A 23161-nucleotide genomic window follows, 5' to 3' on the forward strand; every position below is an offset into this window, starting at 1 on the left:
AATCGCAAGCAGACTTCCTGCCGAGTGCGGGGGCCCAAAGTGTGGCTCCATCCCAGGACCCTGAGGTCATGGCCTGAGCGAAAACAAAGTCGGCCACTTACCCAACTGAGCCACCTAAATGCCCCTACATTTAATTTGTTCTTATATCTTTGGTACTTTCTACCCTATTGGGGCTGTGTGTGGCAAATCCAGGGAGAAATAGTCTTATTCTTTAATATCAGGGAACTTCTTAACTGATGTAATTCTGGGCACTGCAACCAAGTCTGTCTGCAATGAGGTTACATTTTATTCAGTTGACATATCTGTCTATGATGCCTTGAGGGTTTCTTCAATCCCAGAGTTTATAAAAAGTAACTAAGATTTTGCTATCCACATTCTGGGATGAAGGCTCAATATATCTTCATATTTGGTTCATGTAGGCAAATATTGATGACCCATATACTAAGGTTTCATGGGATGACGTGCTGTAAACGTTAAGAGCTACCCCTCCTTAAGGAATTAGCAGAAGATTGATTTCTCAAGATAGCCACCTTGACATCTTCCCGGTACAATGAATCAGCTCTTTGTGTTTCAGTCTCACTCTGCCCTTGCTGGTCTATTCTGGAAAGTCACTTCTTCAAGATACACCGAGCCTTGTCTCCACTTGCCCACTCGGGCAACGCTCACCTTTAATTGGCTTTGTGACTAGAGTGTCACTTCTTCCAATAACTCTAGCAAATGCCTGACTCTTGGTTGCACTCTGATGCAGGCTGGCTGGGTTTGAGGACGCAGAGGGGGTCCCGCAGGAGCAGCCAAGAGGTCGTTGGCTTCCCGCAGGATAGACATCAAACGCAAGCTGAGAGAAAGTGGGAGCAGAGTTTATTAAAGATAGAGAGTGCAGATAGAGACAGAGTGTCTGGGAAACTCAGAAAAGAAAGGAGAGAGAGTTTCATTTTTGCTTAGGGTCTGGGGATTTTACTGAGGATGGATGATACGCTGATGGATGTGTCCTGTCAGGTATTCAGGAACTGGCCGAAACAAGGACAAGTGCTCAGATGTCCTCCATAAGTCACTTGTGCCCTGGAGCCAGGGGTCTTGTTATTAAGGGGTCTAAGCTCAGTGGTCTTGACAAACGTCCATGATAACCCACCCGGTCACTCCTTAGAGGTTCTGTATAGTGCTGGAAGACTCCAAAGACATCATCAACTCCTTGACCTTGACGAGGAGGCCGTACATTAGGGCTTGTTTAAGATGCAAGTGCAGATCCTAGGAAGACGAGAAGCAGGAAAGGAGCCAAAAAACAATTTTTTTCCCCATGAGGTTCCTTCAGTTTCCCTGTCCCACCTTCACTGAAAAATGCTTTCTGCTCTCGAGGTCAACTTCTGGTTACACCTGTCCCTCCATAATCTCAGCATCTGACCCCTTCTTTCTGTCTAGCTTGCTCTCCCGTGGAGTGTGTGAGGGAGAGAGTGTAACTCGGAGCAGGCAACATACATCCTGAATTTGGGCCCAAATTCTTTCATTGCGAATTCACAATGGATTCAATGCAATTTAACAGATATTTATCGAGTGCTTATGACTAGTGAGTCTGGGGCTTCCACAAAGCACAGAGCTTATATCCAAGATGATTTTTGGTAGAAGGGCAGTTTTTGATGGGTATGCTTTAACTGGTTTTTTAAACAATTCTATTCAATTTTTTTTTAAATATATATATACCTGGGAGGTGGCTGGGGGGATGAGATAACTGGGTGATGGGTATTAAGGAGGGCACTTGATGTAATGAGCACTGGGTGTTGTATGCAACTGATGAATCACTAAATTCTACCCCTGAAATTAATAACGCACTATATGTTAAATAAATTGAATTTAAATTAAAAAATTTAAAAATATTTATACCTATACATATTTAAGCCCTAATTTTACAGATATTAATACTCGGGACCAGGAAAATGCAGTCTTGAGATGCTTATGCAGACCCCCAGCGTCACCAAGACCACCTGGTTACTTGAGGAAATGCAAGCACGGGGAGGTACATAAAGAATGAGTGCTGTTTGAGAAAAGCTGGCGTGCACATATGGGTGTCAAGACACACTCTGCGGGACACTGTTAGGCCTCCCTCCTCTGTGCCCCATAGTGGTTTGTGGAGTCTCCTAGTTACCCTTTCATGCTCACTCAGGTTATCTGGATCCAAATCTAGGTCCCACCAATTGGCTCCCTGTGTGACCTTGAGGCCAATTACTTCCCTCTCTGTGCCCCAGACTCATCACTAACATGAGGGACTGAGAATAATACCTACCTTTCAGAGTTCTTGAGAAGATTAAATGAGACAATAAATTACACAGAAATGACAACATGTTGCAAACGAAATAAGCCAGGCAGAAAGAGATAGAAACTGCATGTATCCCTTATATATGGAATCTTTACATTAAAAAAAGGTTGAATTAATAGAAACAGTAGGAAAGTGGTTGCTGGGAGCTGGGGGAAGTAGGGGGAAGCTGGTAAAAGGGTGCAGAGTTTTACTCTTGTTAAAGGTAAAAGAGAAAGGATCTGAGGATCTAACGTATAACATGGTGACCATAGTTGAAAGCAGTGTACTAGGGTATCGTTGAAACTTGCTAGGGAAGGAGAACTTAAATGTTCTCATCAAAACCAAACCAAAACCAAAAACCGGGTAGCTATGGGAGTGGTGGATGTATTAATTAACGGGATGAGGGCTGCCCTTTCACCATGTATATGCATATATCAAATTGTCACACGGTATCTTTAAATATCTTGTCATTTTACTTGTCAATTATATGTCAGTAAAGCTGAAAAAAAATGAGACAATACACGTATTTAGCCTAATATCTGGCATGCCGTGAGGGCTTAATCAGTGCTAAAATTATCTTTACAAGAAAAAATACATATGAACTTATTTTCTGTTTAATAAACCAAAATTTCAGGGTATCTGACTTCCAAGTGTCCTTCCAGTGGACTTCCCCAAGCAGAGGCTGAGGGAAGTTAATTAGGTTACTTGTTCGTGGTCCTCGAAGTCCCCAGAGCCCAGGAGCCAGCCACCGTCTTCTGATGCCACGTCCCGAGCTCTTTCTGTGGTTCTAGTCCCCTTCTGGATCAGACCTGAGTGCTTGTCCTTCTGCTAATCTGATTCCTATCCAGCTCACAAACATTGTATGCTCCAACCCAGAGGCTCTTAACAAAAAATCTGATTGTAACCGTTCCAAGAATCACAACAGGCCAAGTCAAAGGTAGACTCCTGGGTTGCCCCACCCTAGTTTGCCCCACCTCAGAAGGGCATTGTCCAAGTGTTTTCAAAAAAGAAGAGGAACCAGGGACATTTCCTTTCTTTCCAAGGTAATAAAAAATAAATAAAAGAACCTTTGTAAATGTCACAATGCTGCTTTTTATCAAGGCCATCAGCTTCACAATACATCGCATTATTTATTGTTTCTTTTTTTCTGGCCTGAGGTCGAGGGTCCTACTGGCATATCCAATAATGGGGTAAGAACGGGCCTATCTGTTTCTTTACGTAGAATCAGACTGGTTGTCGCCCTTATATTCTTCCCAGGCTGTTCCTTGCAGTCAGTTTTTAAAATGGAAAGATTTATTTTCACCCTGCACGGTTTGAAACATGTCTCTGCTCCAGGCTTTGGGTTCTCAGATGTTAGGAGCACTGTTCGCACAATGTCCCAAAGATTGTGCAGAAGAGAGTAAGGGACACATCGTTATGGAACCATGATGCAGGAGAAGATGTGGATGATGGAGAACAAAAGATCGGGGTTTCTTTTCTTTTCTTTTTTTTAAAAGGTTTTATTTATTTATTTATTTAGACAGAGAGAGAAAGCGCGCACGCACAAGTAGGTGAGGGGGAGAGGAGAGGGAGAAGCAACTCCCCGCTTAGCACGGAGCCCAACGCAGAGTTCGATCCCAGGACCCTGGGATCATGACCTGAGCCAGAGGCAGATGCTTAACCGATTGAGCCACCTAGGCACCCCAAGGCTGAGGTTTCTAAGATGGATGAAAGAAAAATCCTTTTGCAGAGTTCTCAAGGCATCGATAGGCTAAGTCACATGGAATGGGAAAAGCTGAAAGCCCTAGGTTTTTTTTTTTTTTTTTTTTTGACCAGTTGCAAATGGTCATAGAGTTAATACACAGCACAGTCCTTAGCTTTCATTTTTCAGATGAGCAAAATGAAGTTCAGATAAAGAAAAGGACTTGTCCAAATTCACCCACTTATGGTACTTAGGTTCTCCAGGGTCAATGTTCGGTCAGTAACATCTGACTGCCACATTTTATTAGCATGGCAGACTTGGTCAAGTAAGGAAAGCATTCTCAAACTCAGTTTCCTCACTTATAGAATGGGACAATAGCACCTACCCTAGAGTTGCTCTGTGTGGTTGTATGAGTTTCCTTTTGTAATATATATCAGGCAATGCCTGCCATGGAGTGGATGCCTAAACAATTCTATTTGAACCATTGTTTTACTCTTGGCAGTCAGATGTGTTCATGCTCTTATTAGAAAAATATCTATTGAGCAAATCCTCTGTGCCAGGTTCTGTGCAAAGCTAGTTAGGCAGGAATGGCACTCAAAGGTCAAAAGAAGAGGTGTGCAAACAGCGCTCCTAACATCTGAGATCCCAAAAGCCTTGAGCAGACATGTGTTTCAAACTGTGCAAAAGACTCATCTCTTCTTTCAATACTCAAGTTACATGACGAAAGAGGCGAATGCTCTTACTATGGGACAGTATTGTCAGGTTTTTGTTTCGTTTTAAATTTTAAGTTAGATATAAAATGAATTTTTAAATAACAGAAAGACTATCTTAATATTTCAACCAAAGTATTTAAGAATTCATATAGAATAATGTCATCACTTTGCTGTCTTCCTTACTCTTAATTCATGTTTAGTATTTGGGACCAAGGCTGCCAGTTCTGTGTCTACCCATTCATATCTTTGTCCTCTGTAATAGAATTTTTATCTGGCACATTGCATCCCAGAATTAAAACTCAGTTTCCTAACATCTCCTGCAAATTTGTGAAGCCATGTGACTAAGTTCTGGCTAATGAGAGGTGAATAGAAGTTTTTAATTTTATAAGGACCAATTAAAAAAAAATCTGCCTGCCATGGTTTTCAAAAGTAACAGATTCCTGTTATGTTTTCCGCTGGCAATTTTAGGTTTCACATTGAAGTCTATGATCTTTATTGAGTTATTTTTCATAGATGGCACAAAATATGAATCGTGGTTCATATTCCTCCATATGGATATCTAATTGTTTGAGTACCATTTATTAAGAATACTGTCCTTTCATCACCGAATTACATTTGCATCTTTGCTGAAAATTAGCTGTGCATATATGTGTGGGTTTATTTCTGGACTTTATACTTTCTTCCATTGATGTATTTGTCTGTCTTGATGTCAGAACCACGCTCTCTTGATGACTGTAGTTCTGTAATTCGTTTTGAAACCAGGTAGTGTTTGCCCTCCACTTTGTTTTTCTTTTTAAAGATGTTTTGGCTTTACTAAGTCCTTTGCATTTTTATATGATTTTTAGAATCAGATTATCAATTTAAAAAAAAGATTCTTGAGTGTGATTCCAGTGTAATTTTCTTCCCATGAAAACATAATGAGGAATAAGCATTCCCAAAGTAAATAATAATTGATACCTCTTGAGTTTGTTATGATAAACAAATAATAACTCATTATTTTATTTTATTTCCATATGTTGCAATGATCTAGATAATTATTATAGATTAAAAAATATGCCTTTCGGGGCGCCTGGGTGGCTCAGTCTTTAAGCGTCTGCCTTTGGCTCAGGGCGTGATCCCAGGGTCCTGGGATCAAGCCCCACATCTGGCTCCTCCGCTGGGAGCCTGCTTCTTCCTCTCCCACTCCCCCTGCTGTGTTTCCTCTCTTGCTGGCTGTCTCTCTTTCTGTCAAATAAATAAACAAAATCTTTTAAAAAAATATGCCTGTCGGGGTGCCTGGGTGGTTCAGTCGGTTAAGCGTCTGACTCCTGATTTCGGCTCAGGTCATGATGTCAGCGTCATGAGATTCAGCCCCGTGTCAGGCTTCCTGTTCAGTGGAGAGTCTACTCCAGATTCTCTCTCTCCCTTTCCCTCTGCCCTTCCCCCCACTCACACTCACTGTTGCTCTCTCTCTCTCAAATAAATAAAGAAATCCTTAATATAACATAAAATAAAATGTATACCTTGCATCTATTACTATGTAGCTCTGCCTGAGCACATTTCTATATTTTGAATTGGTAATAATTTGCTGCAAAGGAATAATACATATAAGGATGTGTAGCATGGAGTAGGCACTTAATAAAAATTAATGTCTTCCCTGACTTTTCTCTTTTTATGTCGATAATACTCCTGTAGCAATTGAGCTAGCAGATCCTAAGATTGCCTCTCTATTTCACATCCTTGTGATTTTACTCCTTTGAGCACCAAATGTACAATTGGATTAAGGAGGTAATAATAAGAACACACATGCACTAATTTGTTTTCATTGATGGGCAACAGTTAGAATATATGAAGTTAAATTTCTTACCCAACATTATCATAAACATAATATTCCTAGCCAGTTTTCCTCACAGCTACAATACAATGATAATTAATGTTCATCAAGCAACATTGAGGAAAAACACTGCAGTGTTTTCTGAATCATCCAAAGGAATCAAATTCCCTTCAGTTAAGTTAAATAGTAATCAGTCCCTTGCTTTCTTTAATACTGGTGAAAGCTTTAGCCCTAACTAGTGGTTTGACTTAAAAAAAAATTACAATGTCCTTGATTTTCGGTAAACTTCTGCTTACAGCTCTGGTGGAGTAATTGGCATCAGATGTACTCAACACCTGCATTGACTGAAAATCCGAACAAGTGATACGCAACACTGGTAGCCATACACTGGACAACAGCGGCACGGGATAGTAGGAAACAAACAAGGTAAGTGCTATGAGTATTCTGGCTCACTGCCTAAAGACAGGATCAAGGACACAGCTCAAGGAGTGGGAACCCCCCCCCCCCGAAAGCCCAGCAGATTCCTTGCATTCAGCAAAGAGAATTGGAGATTTACGGAGGCCAAGAACGCTAGGATTTTCTTGTAAGAGTATAGGAGAGAAGAAATCTGAAATAAAAGGAGAGAATTGCACAGAGAGAGGCTCTGGAGATCTCAAAGGATCCTCCTGCCTTTAGCAGAGAACCAAGAAGTGCATATTTGAGAGAAAAAAAAAAGGCAAGGCCTGAGAAAGAATCACTGGAAAAGAACAAGCAGAAAGCTCAAACCCAAAACTCACACAGAAATAATAGTTCATGTTCCTACCAACTAAACTAAGAAAAATTTATAACATAGAGGATACCAAACGGACCACTCAGAAGGTTAAAGCCTCAGTGAGACCTCAGTAGTCAGAATTAGCCACAGATTAAAGGATTAAGTCAACTAACAACCTTAAATCAAGCTTCAAACAGTCAAATGGTTTCTTTTCTTTTCTTTTTTTTTTTTTAAACATTTTATTTATTTATTCGACAGAGATAGAGACAGCCAGAGAGAGAGGGAACACAAGCAGGGGGAGTGGGAGAGGAAGAAGCAGGCTCATAGCAGAGGAGCCTGATGTGGGGCTTGATCCCACAACGCCGGGATCACGCCCTGAGCCGAAGGCAGACGCTTAACCGCTGTGCCACCCAGGAGCCCCCAAATGGTTTCTAAGTAGTTTAATAAAGTAAAAGAAAATACTCCATCCCACCCCAGGTAACATTAATGATGTCTGTCATACAGTCAATTATTTCCAGGCATGTGAAGAAGCAGGAAACATAACCTACAATGAGAGTATAAAGCCCATCAGTGGAAACACACACAGAAGTAACACAGATGATATAATTAGTAAACAAGAATATGGAAACATTTTCATAAATGTTTGATATGTTTAAGAAAATAGAGGAAAACCTGAGGCAAGGGAAACAAAAACAAAAACAAACTATTGGGACAACAGCTAAATGAAAAGTTTCTGCACAGTGAAGGACACAATCAACAAGGCAACCCACTGAATGGGAGAAGATATTTGCAAATGACATATCCATAAAGGGTTAGTGTCCACAATATGTAAAAAAACTGATACAACTCAACACCCGAAACACCAAATAACCCAATTAAAATGGACAGAAGACATGAACAGACATTTCTCTAAAGAAGACATACAGATCGCCAACAGACACAAGAAAAGATGCTTCATGTCATTAATCATCAGGGAAATGCAAATCGAAACTACGAGATATCACCTCACACCTGTCAGAATGGCTGAAATCAACAACACAAGAAACAACAGGTACTGGCGAGTATGTGGAAAAAAAGGAACCCTCTTGCCCTGTTGGTGGGAATGTAAACTGGTGCAGCCGCTGTGGAAGATAGTATGGAGGTTCCTCAAAAAATTAAAAATAGAACTACTCTATGATCCAGGAATCATGCTACTGGGTATTTACCCTCAAAATACAAAAACACTAATTCGAACGGATTCATGCACCCCTATGTTTATTGCAGCATTATTCACAACTGCTAAGATATGGATGCAGCCAAAATGTCCATTGACAGATGAATAGGTAAAGAAGATATGGGAGATATATATATATATATAATGGAATATTATTAAGCCATAAAAAAGAATGGAATCTTGCCATTTGCAATGACGTGGATGGAACCAGAGTGTATAATGCTAAATGAGATAAGTAAGTCAGAGAAAGACAAATACCATATGATTTTACTCAAATGTGGAATTTAAGAAACAAGCAAACAAAGGAAGAAAGAGACAAATCAAGAAACAGACTCTTAACTACAAAGAAGAAACTGATGGTTACCAGAGGAGAGAGGGGTGGAGGGATGGGGGAAATCGGTGCTGGGGATTAAGGAGTTAAAAGAAAAAAAAGACAAAAAAAAAAGAAAAAAAGAAGAAAGAGGAAAGCATGAACATATTAAGAAGAACATGAAGATATAAAAAACATCTAAATCAAATATCTAGGCATGAAAGAGGCATTGGACAAGATTAACAGCATATATGACATTGAGAAATAAAAGATTAATGACCTTCAATACATAGCAATACAAAGTACCCAAAGTGGAAAACACAGAGGAAAAAAAGAGTCTAGTAATATTAATAGTGCAAAAGTAAACCATGAGATAAATTCAGACAGTCTATGTACATGTAATTGAATTACAGAAGAAGAGGGAGGTAGAGGCAGAAAAAATAGTTTATACTAAAGTAAGAAGGATAAATTACAAGAAAAATTATAGATTGATATCCCTTATGGACACAAATGTACATATTCTTAACAATTTTTTTAAGCAAATCCAATGAAAGAATATTCAAAATGGGTAATGCACCCTGACTGTGTAGGAGTTATCCGAACACTGGGGGTTATATGCAACTAATGAATCGTTGAACACTACGTCAAAAGCTAATGATGTACTATATGTTGGCTAATTGAATGTAATAATAATAAAAAAAAAAGAAAAGCAAGACGGGTTTAACATTTGGAAATCTATATAATTCACCATATATTTTTTAAAGATTTTATTTATTTCTGTGACAGAGAGACAGCCAGTGAGAGAGGGAACACAGCAGGGGAGTGGGAGAGGAAGAAGCAGGCTCCCAGCGGAAGAGCCCAGTGTGGGACTCGATCCCGGAACGCGGGGATCACGCCCTGAGCCGAAGGCAGACGCTTAACGACTGCGCCACCCAGGCGCCCCTATAATTCACCATATTAAGAGACAAAAGGGAAAAGTTCATATGTCATCTCAAGAGATGCATTAAAGCATTTGACGAAACTGGGGAGCCTATGTGGAAAAAAGTCATCAAATCTTACTATTCACCGTATATGAAAGAATAACTCCATGTGGGTCTTATACCTAAATGTAAGGGCCAAGATTATAAAAATTCTAGAAGACAACAGGATAATAGCTCAGTAACTTGAGAGTAGGAAAAATATCTTATAAATGACACAGAATGCTTGAACTATTAACAATCTGTATATTAAAACTCTCATGAAAATTAATCGTTCAAAGGCACTGCTATGACAGTGAGAGAGTACCAGATTTGGAAGAAAGGATGGGCAAAAGGGAAGGGGGGACCTTTGAGTGTGATGAATCTCTTCATTTTCTTAACTGTGGTTTTACGGGTGTGTAGATATGACAAAACTCATTCAATTATGCATTCAAACTATATTTACTTTAGTGTATATCAAGTATAATTTAATCAAGTGCCAGTGAAATTGAAGAAAAAGCAGTAGAAATCATCCAATCTCAAAAGAAACAGAAAAATTATTGAGGGGAAAGATGAATGAACCAGCAAGGAATTGCGGGCAGTATTAAGTTGTTTTCCCTACAGAAAACAGGAGCTGCAGAAGAGAGGAAGCTTAGAGCAGAACTGTAGGAAGGAATTATGATGGACAATTTTCTATACTTGAAGAATAATGTTCACTTAGAATGCAAAAGCTCTGTGAACCCCAGGCAGGAAACACTACAAAGATAACTCTATCTAAATACCTCACAGTCAAATCGCTGAACACCAAGGATAACAGAAATTTAAAGCAACAGGATTACCGGGGAATGGTAATAAGATTATCTTCTGCCTTCTCCTCAGAAAAAAAACTGAAGCCAGTAGAAGATGAACTCACATCTTTAAAATGGAAAAAAAAAAGTTAGAAACCCAGAATGCTATATTCAGTAAAAATATATTAAAAACTGAAATAAATATATTTTCATAAAATTAACGTTGAAAGAATTCATTGGCATTTGGCCTGCCCTGCAAGTGATATGAAATTACGTTGTTCAGATGGAGGTACCTTGATGCCAAGTGCAAAGTCCGATCACAGGGAGGAACACTAGGGTCACCAGAAATAACACAAAACTTTGTAAATAGAAAGCACTATTTTTCATTCTGATATTTTCCTTGAGGGATAACTAACTGTTTAAAGCAAAAATAATTGCATTTCCAGGTGAGGTTTATAACATATATAAAAGATAAAAGAACAGCAGCACAAGGATGGGAGAAGCAGGAAAAGTAATTAGAGTATTGTAGGTAATTGCATTTGTAAAACGAATAGTGCAAAGGACAGGTGTGAAGAGTCTGTGGTGTAGCCTGTGATGACCCAACGTTGACTCAATAGATTTCTTTGAGATAGAATTGACATTTGTATCAGGTGTACAATGTGAGTTGGTATCTGTATCTTTTGCAAAATGATCACCACAATAAGTCTACTTAACATCATCACGACAAAATTACACATTTTTTTAACTCAACAGATTTTGATAACTTAAGGGTGCATATTTTTTTTTTAAAGATTTTTTATTTATTTATTAGACAGAGATAGAGACAGCCAGTGAGAGAGGGAACACAAGCAGGGGGAGTGGGAGAGGAAGAAGCAGGCTCCCAGCGGAACAGCCTGATGTGGGGCTCGATCCCATAACGCCGGGATCACGCCCTGAGCCGAAGGCAGACGCTTAATCTCTGTGCCACCCAGGCGCCCCAAGGGTGCATATTTTTAACATTAGGGGGACTACTAAAAATAAGTCTAGCTGAGAATCTTAGAGACAGAATAAAACGAAACACGAAACACACACACACACACACACACCGACACACAAATTAGTGCAGGAAAGAAGCAACAGAGAAAGAAACCTCAAGAACAATGAAAGAATGTAGACAGATCCAATCATATCAGTAAGTACATTGAATGTGGGCTAAACCCTCCGTCAAAAGTGAAAGATTGTTAAACTAGATAAAAACTCAACACCCAACAATATGCTGACTATAGGAGATGTACTTTAAATAAAAGTTACAAATTAGTGGAAGAGAAAAGCTTGACGAAAGATACATCACGCCAACACTGATTAGAACACTGAGCTGGCTGTTTCAATTTCAGAGAAAACAGACTTCAAAAGAAAGAGTATTACAGAGGATAAAGTGGGGCATCACCTAAGGATGAAGGGGAGAATTTTTTTCAGAAAGAACAATTACAAGTAACCTGTACTTAGTAACAAAGACTCAGAATTCGTATGCAAAACGGTTATGACAAAAGTGGAAATGGATCAGGTCCATTCTCATAATGGGAGACTTTACTATCCTTCCATTTAGATGACAGAAATATATAAAAATATCAGGAAGCATACAGAAGACCTGAATGACGGAATCAATCAACCTGACTTAACTGGCGTGCATAGTTAAGTTGTGCATAACTACAGAATCTTCAACTTTGAAATGCACATGGCAGGTTCATGTCCATCTAAGATAGGCCAGATGATGGGCCATAAGACGTTTAATTAACTTTCGAATGTTTAAAATCCTACAGAGCATTTTCTCTGACTTTAACAGTATGAAATGAGCTATTGATAAGATATTCTGAAGGAAGTCCCCAAATTTATATTATTAAACAACATACATATAACTAGTCCGTGGGTTAAAGAAGAATTCACAAAAGAAACTTAAAAAATATTGCAAAATGAGTGATAATAAAAGCAAAACATAAAAAGTTATGGGATGCAGCCAAACCCCATTTAGAGGAAAACAATGAACTCTAAATATTTATATTAAAAGTATCAGTAGAAAGCTTTGAAACTCAATGACTTTTTCTTCATTGTATCAATATCCCGGTTGTGATTTTTCTGCTCTAAAAATTTTAAGATGTTACCTGTGAAGGGAAATGGTTAAAGGGTACAAGAGCTTCTTCTGTATTATTTCTCAGAGCTATGTATGTAGCTATGGTGATTCCCAAAATAAAAGGCTTAATTTTAAAAAAGCAAAGACCTGGGGGTGCCTGGGGGGCTCAGTCAATTAAATGTCCAACTCTTGGTTTCAGCTTAGGTCATGGTCTCAGGGTCATGGAATCGAGTACCAGGTCGGGCTCTGCGCTCAGCAGGTAGTCTGCTTGGGATTCTTTCTCTCCCTCTGCCTCTCTCCCCTGCCCCTCCCCTCCTTCCCTCCCTCTCTGTCAAAAAAGTAAGTAAATCTTAAAAAAAAAAAAAAAAAAAAGGCAAAGACCTGGAGTGCCTAGGTGGTATAGTTCGTTAAGTATCGAACTCTTGGTTTCCGCTCAGGTTGTGATTTTGTGGTCGTGAGATCAAGCCCCGGGTCAGGATCATGCCCAGTATGGAGTCTGCTTGAGATTCTCTCTCTTCCTCTGCCCCTCCCAGTGCCTACACATGTGTTTTCTCTCTTTCTCTCTCAAATAAATGAATAAATCTTTAAAAAGTCAAAGACCTAAGTAGGTTTTGGCAAGCTTTGGACCATGGACCAAATCCTATCCATATTTTAAATAACACACAAGCTAAGAATGTTTTTACATTTCTCAAGGGTTGTTTAAAAAAAAGAATCTGTGACAGAGTCCATGTATGTCTCTCAAAACCTAAAATGTTTATCCTAACGGAGCTTTGCAGAAATTTTGCCAGCCTTTGATCTAGCAGTTTCTGTTGCGCTCTGGAGACGTGACATGCTCCACAGCCCATCCCTCCAGTAATTAAAACTAAAAACTCTGGAATAATTTCAAGAGCAGTGACTTTATAATTCTTAAAAGTAAACAAAAGTGGGTAAACTATGGTAGGAAGTCAAAACTTACAGAAGTGACCCACGTTTCTATACACTGTTTTCCAGTGTATTTTGTTTATTTTTGGCTCTGCCAAAAGAGGATTGCCCTATTGTAAGATGTGTGGAAATGGCAGCTGAAACTCGGCTAACAACTCTTAACTGATTAAGTAAAATTTATGTGATCAAGTACAGACTTTCCTTCTGCCTAGTGGAACCAGGGAAAGGAGAGGTGAGGTGAGTCACAAAGATCACGAAGGGAAAACAAGAAAGGTAAATCACTGCTTTTACCCAGGTTTAGTGGATTTTTTTGTAGTAGATTTTTCTTGCATAAAACCTTCTCAATTTGATGTCTGCTTTTGATCCATGTCCTGAGTCTTGATATAGTTGTTTTGGTCAGTGTGGTCTGGTTTTTATGTTGATTTTTGGAGATAGGGATTGGCTATGCCTTTTACACGGTTATTCCAAAAGTAGCATCAACATTTAACAGTAAAGGGGCGCCTGGGTGGCACAGCGGTTAAGCGTCTGCCTTTGGCTCAGGGCGTGATCCCGGCGTTCTGGGATCGAGCCCCACATCGGGCTCCTCCGCTGGGAAGCCTGCTCCTTCCTCTCCCACTCCCCCTGCTGTGTTCCCTCTCTCGCTGGCTGTCTCTATCTCTGTCGAATAAATAAATAAAATCTTTAAAAAAACAAACAAACAAAACATTTAACAGTAAAAGGAAAACAAAACAAAACGACTTCTGGGGGAGGAATTAAAATAAAGATATCCTTACTTGCCTGCTGTCTCTATCTCTGTCGAATAAATAAATAAAATCTTAAAAAAAACATTTAACAGTAAAAGGAAAACAAAACAAAATGACTTCTGGGGGAGGAATTAAAATAAAGATATTCTACTTGCCTCCAAAAATGAAGAGAGGGGACTAAAGACAGCATTAACAGGGAGTATGATGCATTGTTCTGGAAAGAGAAAAAGCGTGAGATCATTTTGAAACAAGAACATGGGGAAGATGAGCGCCTGAGAAAAAAGTCATTACACAACCTGGAGAAAGGAAAAGGCCCATCGAACCGAGCACTTAATGAATGGTTCTAGGATCTAAGAAATGACAGTAATTAACATACAGGAAATGCATCCGTGGGTACCGGCACATTGATTTTTGTGACCCCCTGAGTTCTTCTGGATCTGTTGATCGGTTTATGTACATCACCAATTCCTGATTAAAAAGGGACATATGGTTCAAGTGGAAATTGCCCACCTCAAAAGTGTGCATGAAACCTTTGTCCATTTTTCTCATGCTCCTTTCTCTTCAGCAATTTTGTCATCCATGGTGAAAATGTAACCATGAAATTGTGTGCGATGAAAAACTAGCCTCAGCATGAATGGCAGTGAAATAGGAATTTAGGAGGGCAGATGAAAGCCACTGTGGTTCTTTAGTCTTGAAAGGTGACTGTGAGGAAAGATGTATAGTTGGAGAGATCCACTTATTCTTTCATTCACTCAACAAATATTCGTTAACCTCTTACCAAGACTCAAGCACTGCTAGGGGTACAGCAGAAGGTAACAAGGCAGAACTCCCTGCCTTTCTGGATTTGGGATCCCAGCGGGGTGAGGTGGAATAGAACCGTGATACGGAAGTAAATTTTATAGTATGCCAGAGGGTATCAGCGTTATGGCTGCCCATCAAATAGGATATGGAAGAGAGAGAGTGGAGAGGAGTGCTGGAATTTTAAAGAGGGTGGATGTGGCCGACCTCACTGAGTGATAATGTTTGAGCAAAGACTTGAAGAAGCGTGCCTGGTGAACACCTAGGGGAAGAGCACCGCATGCAAAAGGAAAGGCTGGTGCACAGAAGATTCTTTGGCATGTTAAGTACCAGTTTGGTGTGTGTGGTAGGAGGAGACTGAGCAAGGGGGAGAGGGGGGGATAACAGAAGGCCCGATTATGTGGGGCATTGCAAGCTGTCACAAAGCCTTTGGTTTTTACTGTATGTGAAATGGAGGCCCCTGGGCAGAGAAGTGACCAGGTCCGTTGTGATTCAGAAGGCTGATGAAGACAGCTGTGTATTGCTAGGAGAAAGTCAAAGACTTTGAGCAGACTGAGCAATGAATTGACATCATCTGCATGCAGTTCTGTTATCGTTTTACTCACTCAGGTTTTACCGCTGACGTTAAACCCACAGGGTCAAGCGTCAGCTTGCTAGTATGACGTTCAAAGTTCATCTCCATCTGGTCACTGCTACCACTTTCTAGCATCTTCCAATGCTCCCTCCTCACCCCATCTCACCTCCCCGTATTCCAGATGAAGGTGCTGCACAGGTGAATAGCGCATAGTGGGTGTGCTGTTCTGCCTACCTAGAGGGCCCTCGCATGTCTCTGGAATTCCTCTTTCTTCTGGTTAGCACAACACATGACATTTTATCACGATTATTCGTATCCCTGTATCTCTCCCCACTAGCACCCATGCTCAGTACACAGGAGGCACTCTGTGTGAGCCCATTATATTGGATACAATAGGAACCAATCTAACCATTTGGTTCAAGTTAAGGAGATATTTACATTTAGGCTAAGACTAATATAAAAAAAAAGGCAGTTCACAATCAAAAATCTATACTTCAAAGGATTCAAAGTAATGATAAACCTTGAGAAACTTTATAAGAGGTCAGTGAGGTACTAGGGAAGAAGTGGGTACTGCACAAACCCAGGCTAAGCACATCTTTTCTTCTAGATGCTTCTTACTACTTGATATATATTACGTACTTATTTATAACTTTTAATCCCCACCAGGATGAAATCTCCAACAGAGCAGAGACTTTAGCCTTCAGCATTGCCCTGTTCATATTTCCTAAAATCATATTCAGATGTTCGATAAATATTTGTTCAATGAGTGGATGACCACTTACAGTGAACACCAAGCTTGACCATGAATACAATTTTCATCATGCAGAACTCTTTTTTTCTAATAAAAGGAACTCAAATGAATTTTTCATGAAAGATGAACTCTTTGACTTGTCATTCATCCCATAGAGAAATGTGCCCCACTTAATCTGACAAGTCTTATCTCGGGACCATGGGTGAAGACAACCAATGGACCTGATACTTGAAATTTCAGAAGTGTTCTTTAGGCAATTATTACCTATATTTATTCAACATTAAAAGCCAGTGTAATGGCTATTATGAATATAAATATATTAACTTTTAATTCTATAGAATATTAACTTTTAATAAATAATAATTTTTAAGTCTACAGCAAACAAAAGCAATATAGCTCATAACTAGGTTTCTGGTAATGTAACTTGGGAAACAGAATCTAGAACTATATAATAACAAGTGAGACATTGAAACTTTAGCCTTCTTTACCTGGAAGGATAAATATTGACCTAGTAGTCACTAGTGTCCTTCCCTCACTCAACAATCTTCGATTATCATTTTTAGACTATGGATTTTTATTAATTTTTATTTTTAAAGATTTTATTTATCTGATAGAGAGAGAGAGAGCGAGAGCACAAATAGGCAGAGCAGCAGGCAGAGGGAGAGGAGAAGCAGGCTCCCTGCTGAGCAGAGAGCCCGATGCAGGGCTCGATCCCAGGACCCTGGGATCATGACCTGAACCAAAGGCAGACGCTTAACAGACTGAGCCACCCAGGTTCCCTAGACTATGGATTTTTAAACTATAGACTATAGACGATCATTTTCTGGTGAACAGTTAGTCTTTTGGCCCTATATACCCAGTTTATTTGCACTTTTGCTCTGATCTTTGAGGTTTTATTTCAAAGGAACTGGTGATATAAGTATTCTGGGCAATACTCTTAGCCTAGTGGCAGTCCTTATCATGTTTTACATATATGTATATTCTTATATACATGCATAAATGTGTGTGTGTGTGTGTGTGTGTGTATACAGTTGTCCTTTCCCTGATCCATTCTGTTAGCCTGGATATATATCTCCACTCATGAGAAGGGAATTCTCTTGATTCTGCCACTGGAGTAGAATTTTATTATTTTTTCTTATCAGAGTACTGTTATTTGGAGAGTAATATTCTGATTTTACTATGAGAGAACAATCACTCCTTTTTTGGTCCACATGCATGAGGTAGACAAAGCTGACTCTACCTTTCCCGTGGGGCCTGGAAGAGGCTGTGTTGTCAGTGCATTCAAGCCCTGCAGCCACAGACTGAAGTGGCAGGCGTAGAGAAATGACCCAAGTTAGGCTGTTCGCTGTCACCAAGACTCAGTTCTCTGACTTTGGTTGGCACGCTCAGGGAAGCAAACAGTTTCTTCTGCTGGAACAGATGCCATAATGAGGGTAAGCCTGAAGCCACTGGAGTCACCAGGCAGAACCCGTGAATGAGCTCCACCTGGACAAGTAGAGCCTGGTGATATCATTTGGACCCAGGATCATGACTCCTTTAAAGTAGATCTGCTCCTGGGCATCTTCCATGAGCATCTACTCCCCATCTCCTGTAGATCTCTTGAATCCCATTTTCTGCCCCTCGCTGCCGAAAGATCCTAACTGATGCAGCCGCTAACCAGCTGCTGGAGACCCACCGGGCGATCTGCTCATAACCTTTCTCAGTTTCTCCCTCTACCAACTGCGAATATTAATTTTTGTCTGAACGTGGTACTAGTTGTATGAAAAGTATTTCAATAGACCATCCACTGATGTATAAATTAAAGGTGATGTCTAATACTTCCGGCCAACACGCATTCTTTTGAATATTTAATTTTGCTGTCGGTTAGCTATTCTTGTATGTCTGCAATACATATGTAAAATACCTATCATTTATTTGTCTTCATTATATGCCAGAAACCTCTAGGGCCAAGAATACACAAATACAAGACATGGTCACCATGAGCAGCTTCCTCTCTACTGCGGACAATTTGAGGGGAAGAAACAGAAATTACTCTCATGTCAGGAAGACAGTGTTGAGCGTCTCATGATAAGTGCAGCTACCTTTTGGAGATACACGTTAAGAAGAAGCAGTTGCTCCTGGCTTTGTCAGGGGATGGATTTCAAGGTAAAGAAAAAATCATTCGGGGCAATAACTTACCTTCTTGGGTAAAGGCTTGTATGTCATGTGCTCTCATTTCTTATTTACAATCTCATTTAATTACAGCAACGGTATGAGATCCCTATGTCACAGGTGAGGAAATCAAAGCCATGAGAGCCTGAACAATGTTCCATGGCTAATTCATGTTGGAATCAGGATTCAGACCCAGGCCTAAGCCGAGAATAGATACTCTCTATCCAACTGAGCCGCCCTGGTGCCCAATAGCTACTCTTTATGATTTTGCCTTGAAGGCTGAAGAGGCATGAGGAGAAAAGGCAGTCTAGAGAACATGATCATGGAAGTTTCTTATGCTCCCGGGGTCCCTAATCAGCACTGGTGTCATCCGGGCAGCCTCTGCACCACCAGTGCCCAGCTCTGGGGGAAAGACAGGTGAATTGTGCGATATGAACGATTGTATTACTTACTGCAGACCTGAGACTCTTCACAGTACAAGCACGTTTGTAATTTGCAGAGTGCTTCGAGCTCCAGCGAAGTGTGTGAGTAATGCAGATGCTCTGGAGAGGCTCGAGTGGAAAAATGCACATGCCTTCCATTTGATCTTGAGGTTACCTTCTGGATTGCCATTTCAATTCATGCATGACCTAAAATGCAGACAGTGTATACCTGAAAGCCTCTAATCTGATTCTTATATCTGAAGCTTACTCTTCCCATTGCAAATAGACAAAAAGAATCATAGGGGTTTTAGAAATACAACTGTCAATATAAAAGCCAGCATTAGAGTTGCCTACCCATTATTTGTCATCTATTCCTCGATCTGATCAACGTATAGAGGGCCTTCTATGTCCTTCACACCTTATTCAGGACCATGATTTTAGGAACAAGAATGATGTGACTGTACAGTTAGGATTAACACACATGAAGAAAAGCAAGCTCACATTTTAAGATCCATCATCTGTCAAGCACTGGGTTGAGTCTGCAAACATTACATCAGTAGACTCTGTGAACAACCCTCTGAGATAATGTTTTTAGCCCATTTTATAAGCCAGGCTAAGAGGGATAAGTAATCCATGTAAAGTTACAATGTATAAAGAAAGGCTGGCATATTTTGAGGGCTTAACATGTGCCTGGTGCTTTGCTAAACGCTTCTAGGGTTTGATATAACCCTCAGTCCACTCATAGAGTCCCCTCCTTGCAGATAGGAATGAAGGCTCTGAAATTAAGGGTTGCCGAAATCACCCAGGGAGAAAGTGGGGAAGACATGTGAGAGGCAGGCTGCCCAACACTGTTTGTCCCCCTACTTCCACTTACTATAAAATATTTTGTAAGTCCTCCTTGTAAAATCATGAGAAGAATAGATAATGAATGATCATGAATTCGTAGATAATATAACCCAGGTCTCCAGATGATTTTAAGAAAAGCCAACAGAAATACCTGAATGTAATACATAAAAGAAATAAAATTAGTTTACCATAAAATAAAATCTATAATTCAATAAGTAAAACCTACTACCACATTATAAATGCTTTATTATATACATAGTTATTCATTATTATTTATTATGTATTATATATAATTACTGACATGTGAACAGTCTGGAAGACAGCAAATTGTCCAATGTTGCCAGTGTCACAGGCTGGCCGGGAATGCGACAGCTGCAAGTACACAGAATCTTAGGGAACTCAGATATCACAAAGTTATTACTCTTGGTGATTTTCTCAATGGGTAACAGCCCTTGGTAACCACAGTCTAAAAATAACAAATGAAGGTCTTTTCTCACTTTACATGGAAGTTACATTCTTCGACAATTATTGTATCTTAAATCCATGAAAAGCATGCTCGGTGAGTGTCTGTAATCAGGATCAGCAATTTATTAATGACTATACAGCAGGATCTTTGAAAATCCTATGGGATGTAAAACAGTAAAACAGCTCTTTGTGCGAGGGACTGTCCCTGACAACACACACCTCGCGTCCTCAGCCCCCAGGATGGGTCACTATGCCCAATTCCTGCGACAAACAAAAATGCATCCTAGACCTCCTCCGAATGCACTTTGAGGAGTTGTACCACGGCCCTTGAGAATCACTGCCATCAAGGTGGCAAGCACGGCGTAGGACTCCCCTGTGACTGCAGACCATGGTGGCTGAAGGCTGGAAGAGCAGGCAGACCGCTCCTTCATCGAGTCAGAACGTCCCAAGCATCAGGCATTTCTGCCTTGCCTTCAGAATGCTTGCACATAATACTATGATTCAGTATTCTTCTTTAAGACACTCCCTTTATACTATAAACACCAATTGCCCTCTTAAACGGAAAATAAGAATCGCTTACCGTAAGTGAAATGCAAAGTTAAAAACAACATAATGAATGAAACAAACATGAAACAGCAAAGAGAGGAGGATGTTATCCAACTGTAGCTAGATTCTGTGACCAGCCGAAGAGTCTTAGCTGGACATCTCTTCTCTTTTGGCTAACCACCACATTAAGCCTCAATTTGTCTCCTCAGAACTCTGATTTCCAGGACAGGGGAAAAAATCTATTTCTTCCACTTTATGATGACTCAGCAGATATTATTCTCTTCTCTCTCAGATAAGCAAGGTATTTACATCATTTTTTTTTAATGAGTATATCACCTCCTTATAGAAGGATTTATTCTTTTTATGAAGAGAAGGTATTGTGAAGTACCTGTTACTCGGTACTAATGTAGACATTTAAAATACCTTTCTTCTGATCTTTTATACAGTACTCCAAGGCTTACCTCAACACTCCCATTTTACTGATGAGGAAATGAAGCTATGCTGGATTTGCAATGAAGTGGTTTGCCCAAAGTCTCGCAGCTGGTTAGTGGCCAAGCTGGGACGCCGACTCAGAGCTAATTACAAAGCTCAGAGAACTTGTACAATTTCTTGTGTTAATTGACCATGGAATTAAAGACCATAGTAAGATAGAGTTTCTTGATTTTACAGAGATAAGGATTTAAGGTGATTTAAACTCCTCTAATTACCTACATCGTGATGACTGAGCCTTTACCTAGTGGTGCATTAATCTGAAGAATTTTAGATAAGCCTTGTCCCGTTACTTAAGGGGGGTAACGAAGAAGACCCACATTAAGCCAACATGATGGCTCTGTTGTTTCTCATTTCCTATAAATGTCCCACAAGGGCTGCTTCGAGAGGGAGCTGGAGTCTGGAAGTGAGTAGGAATGAGGGTTCGATGTTCTGGAAGTGGGTGTGATTACCACACAAAGCTTCTATGATGGTGGCTGGATACTCCTGGGAGCTGCATGAGGCACGCGATGGTTACATTCTGTATCACCTGGACCACAACATGCCATGTATCTGACCAAATGTTATTTCTCAGCGTGTCTGTGAGTATGTTTCTGGAAGAGGTTAGCTTCCGGATTGGGGGACTGAGTCGAGCAGAGGGTCCCTCCCCAGTGTGGGTGGGCACCATCCCATCCATCAAGGGCCTGAAGAGAACAAGAAGATGGAGGAAGGTTGCTTCACTCCCTGTCAGCCTGACAGCTGAGGGACGACACCTGCCTTCTCCTGCCCTCAGCGCTCCTGGTTCTCCAGCCTTCAGACTCCAAAATCTACCTATTGGCTTTCCAGTGATCCCTGCTGGCCTTCCTGGGTCTCCAACGTGCAGACACCAGATCATGAGATGTCTCAGTCTCCCTAACTGTGTGAGCCAATAGCTTATAATAAATAAATTTCCATCTACACCTGGATTTCCATATCTGTATCCATATCCCTCCCATGGTTCTGTTTCTTGGGGAATACTAACACAAGACAGTTGTTAAAATCATGGACTACAGAAGGCGCAGGTGACCAAACACCCTAAATTCTCTCATGTCATCTCTACCACACATGCCAGTCACCCCGAAATTAAAATGTGTTCCCCCCTAACATTCTCACCAAGTCCCGCACCCTGCCTTGAAACCCTTCCATTTCAACGACCCATTTTTTTTCTCAAACCTCTGACCCTTCAAACCTTCCCGTCTCAGTCTTCGTACATCACCCGCACATCTCATCTCTATCCGCATCTGTATCTTCCTCATTCCCTTCTGTCATGGCAGACAATTGGCTCCTCACTCCTGAAAGCTCATCTGCTCGGTGCGTTGTAAATGTCATCCCCTCTCAGGGGCTTTGCTTCAGTGAACTGACTCTACTCTCAATTTGTCTTCACCTCCTTCATCTCTGCCGGTCCCTTCCTGCCGCCATTCGCACGTGCCAACTTCCGCCCTCTCTCTGGGCTACTCCATCAGATGCATGGCTTTAATTACGATGTGTTTACTAATTTCACCTGAGTCTTTATTTCAAGGCCAGACCCTTCTTAACTCCTGGCCCATATAAATAATTGCCAGAGGGGACATCTCTAACTGGTACCCCACAGGCATCTCCACCATCTTCCCACTGTCAGTGTTGCTCATCCAGACATAGCCATCTGCCACTGCCCAAAGCAGGGCCTAGAAGCAACCTCGAAGGCCTCCCCTACCCCTGCTCCACCACCCGAGACAATCAGTTATCAAGCTGCAGTGAGCACCTCTCTTTCACCTGGAGCACTGCAGCAGCGCCCTCTTGAGTCCCAAGGATAGTCTGGGCATGGGCTCCAGAGTGGCC

General features: G+C 40.7%; 1 protein-coding gene across 1 annotated transcript in view; it reads right to left on the bottom strand.

The window, feature by feature from the left end:
- Nucleotides 1–15790, bottom strand: part of LOC103661705 (peptidyl-prolyl cis-trans isomerase A-like) — a 37328-nt gene extending 21538 nt beyond the window's left edge. Inside the window, 1 exon segment of the mRNA XM_040625600.1 lies at nucleotides 15698–15790. Coding sequence (XP_040481534.1) covers nucleotides 15698–15790 — 93 coding nt within the window.
- Nucleotides 15791–23161: the final 7371 nt, after the last annotated feature.

Source organism: Ursus maritimus, unplaced genomic scaffold (genome assembly GCF_017311325.1).
Source record: "Ursus maritimus isolate PB19 unplaced genomic scaffold, ASM1731132v1 scaffold_9, whole genome shotgun sequence".
In the NCBI taxonomy this organism is placed as follows: Eukaryota; Metazoa; Chordata; class Mammalia; order Carnivora; family Ursidae; genus Ursus; species Ursus maritimus.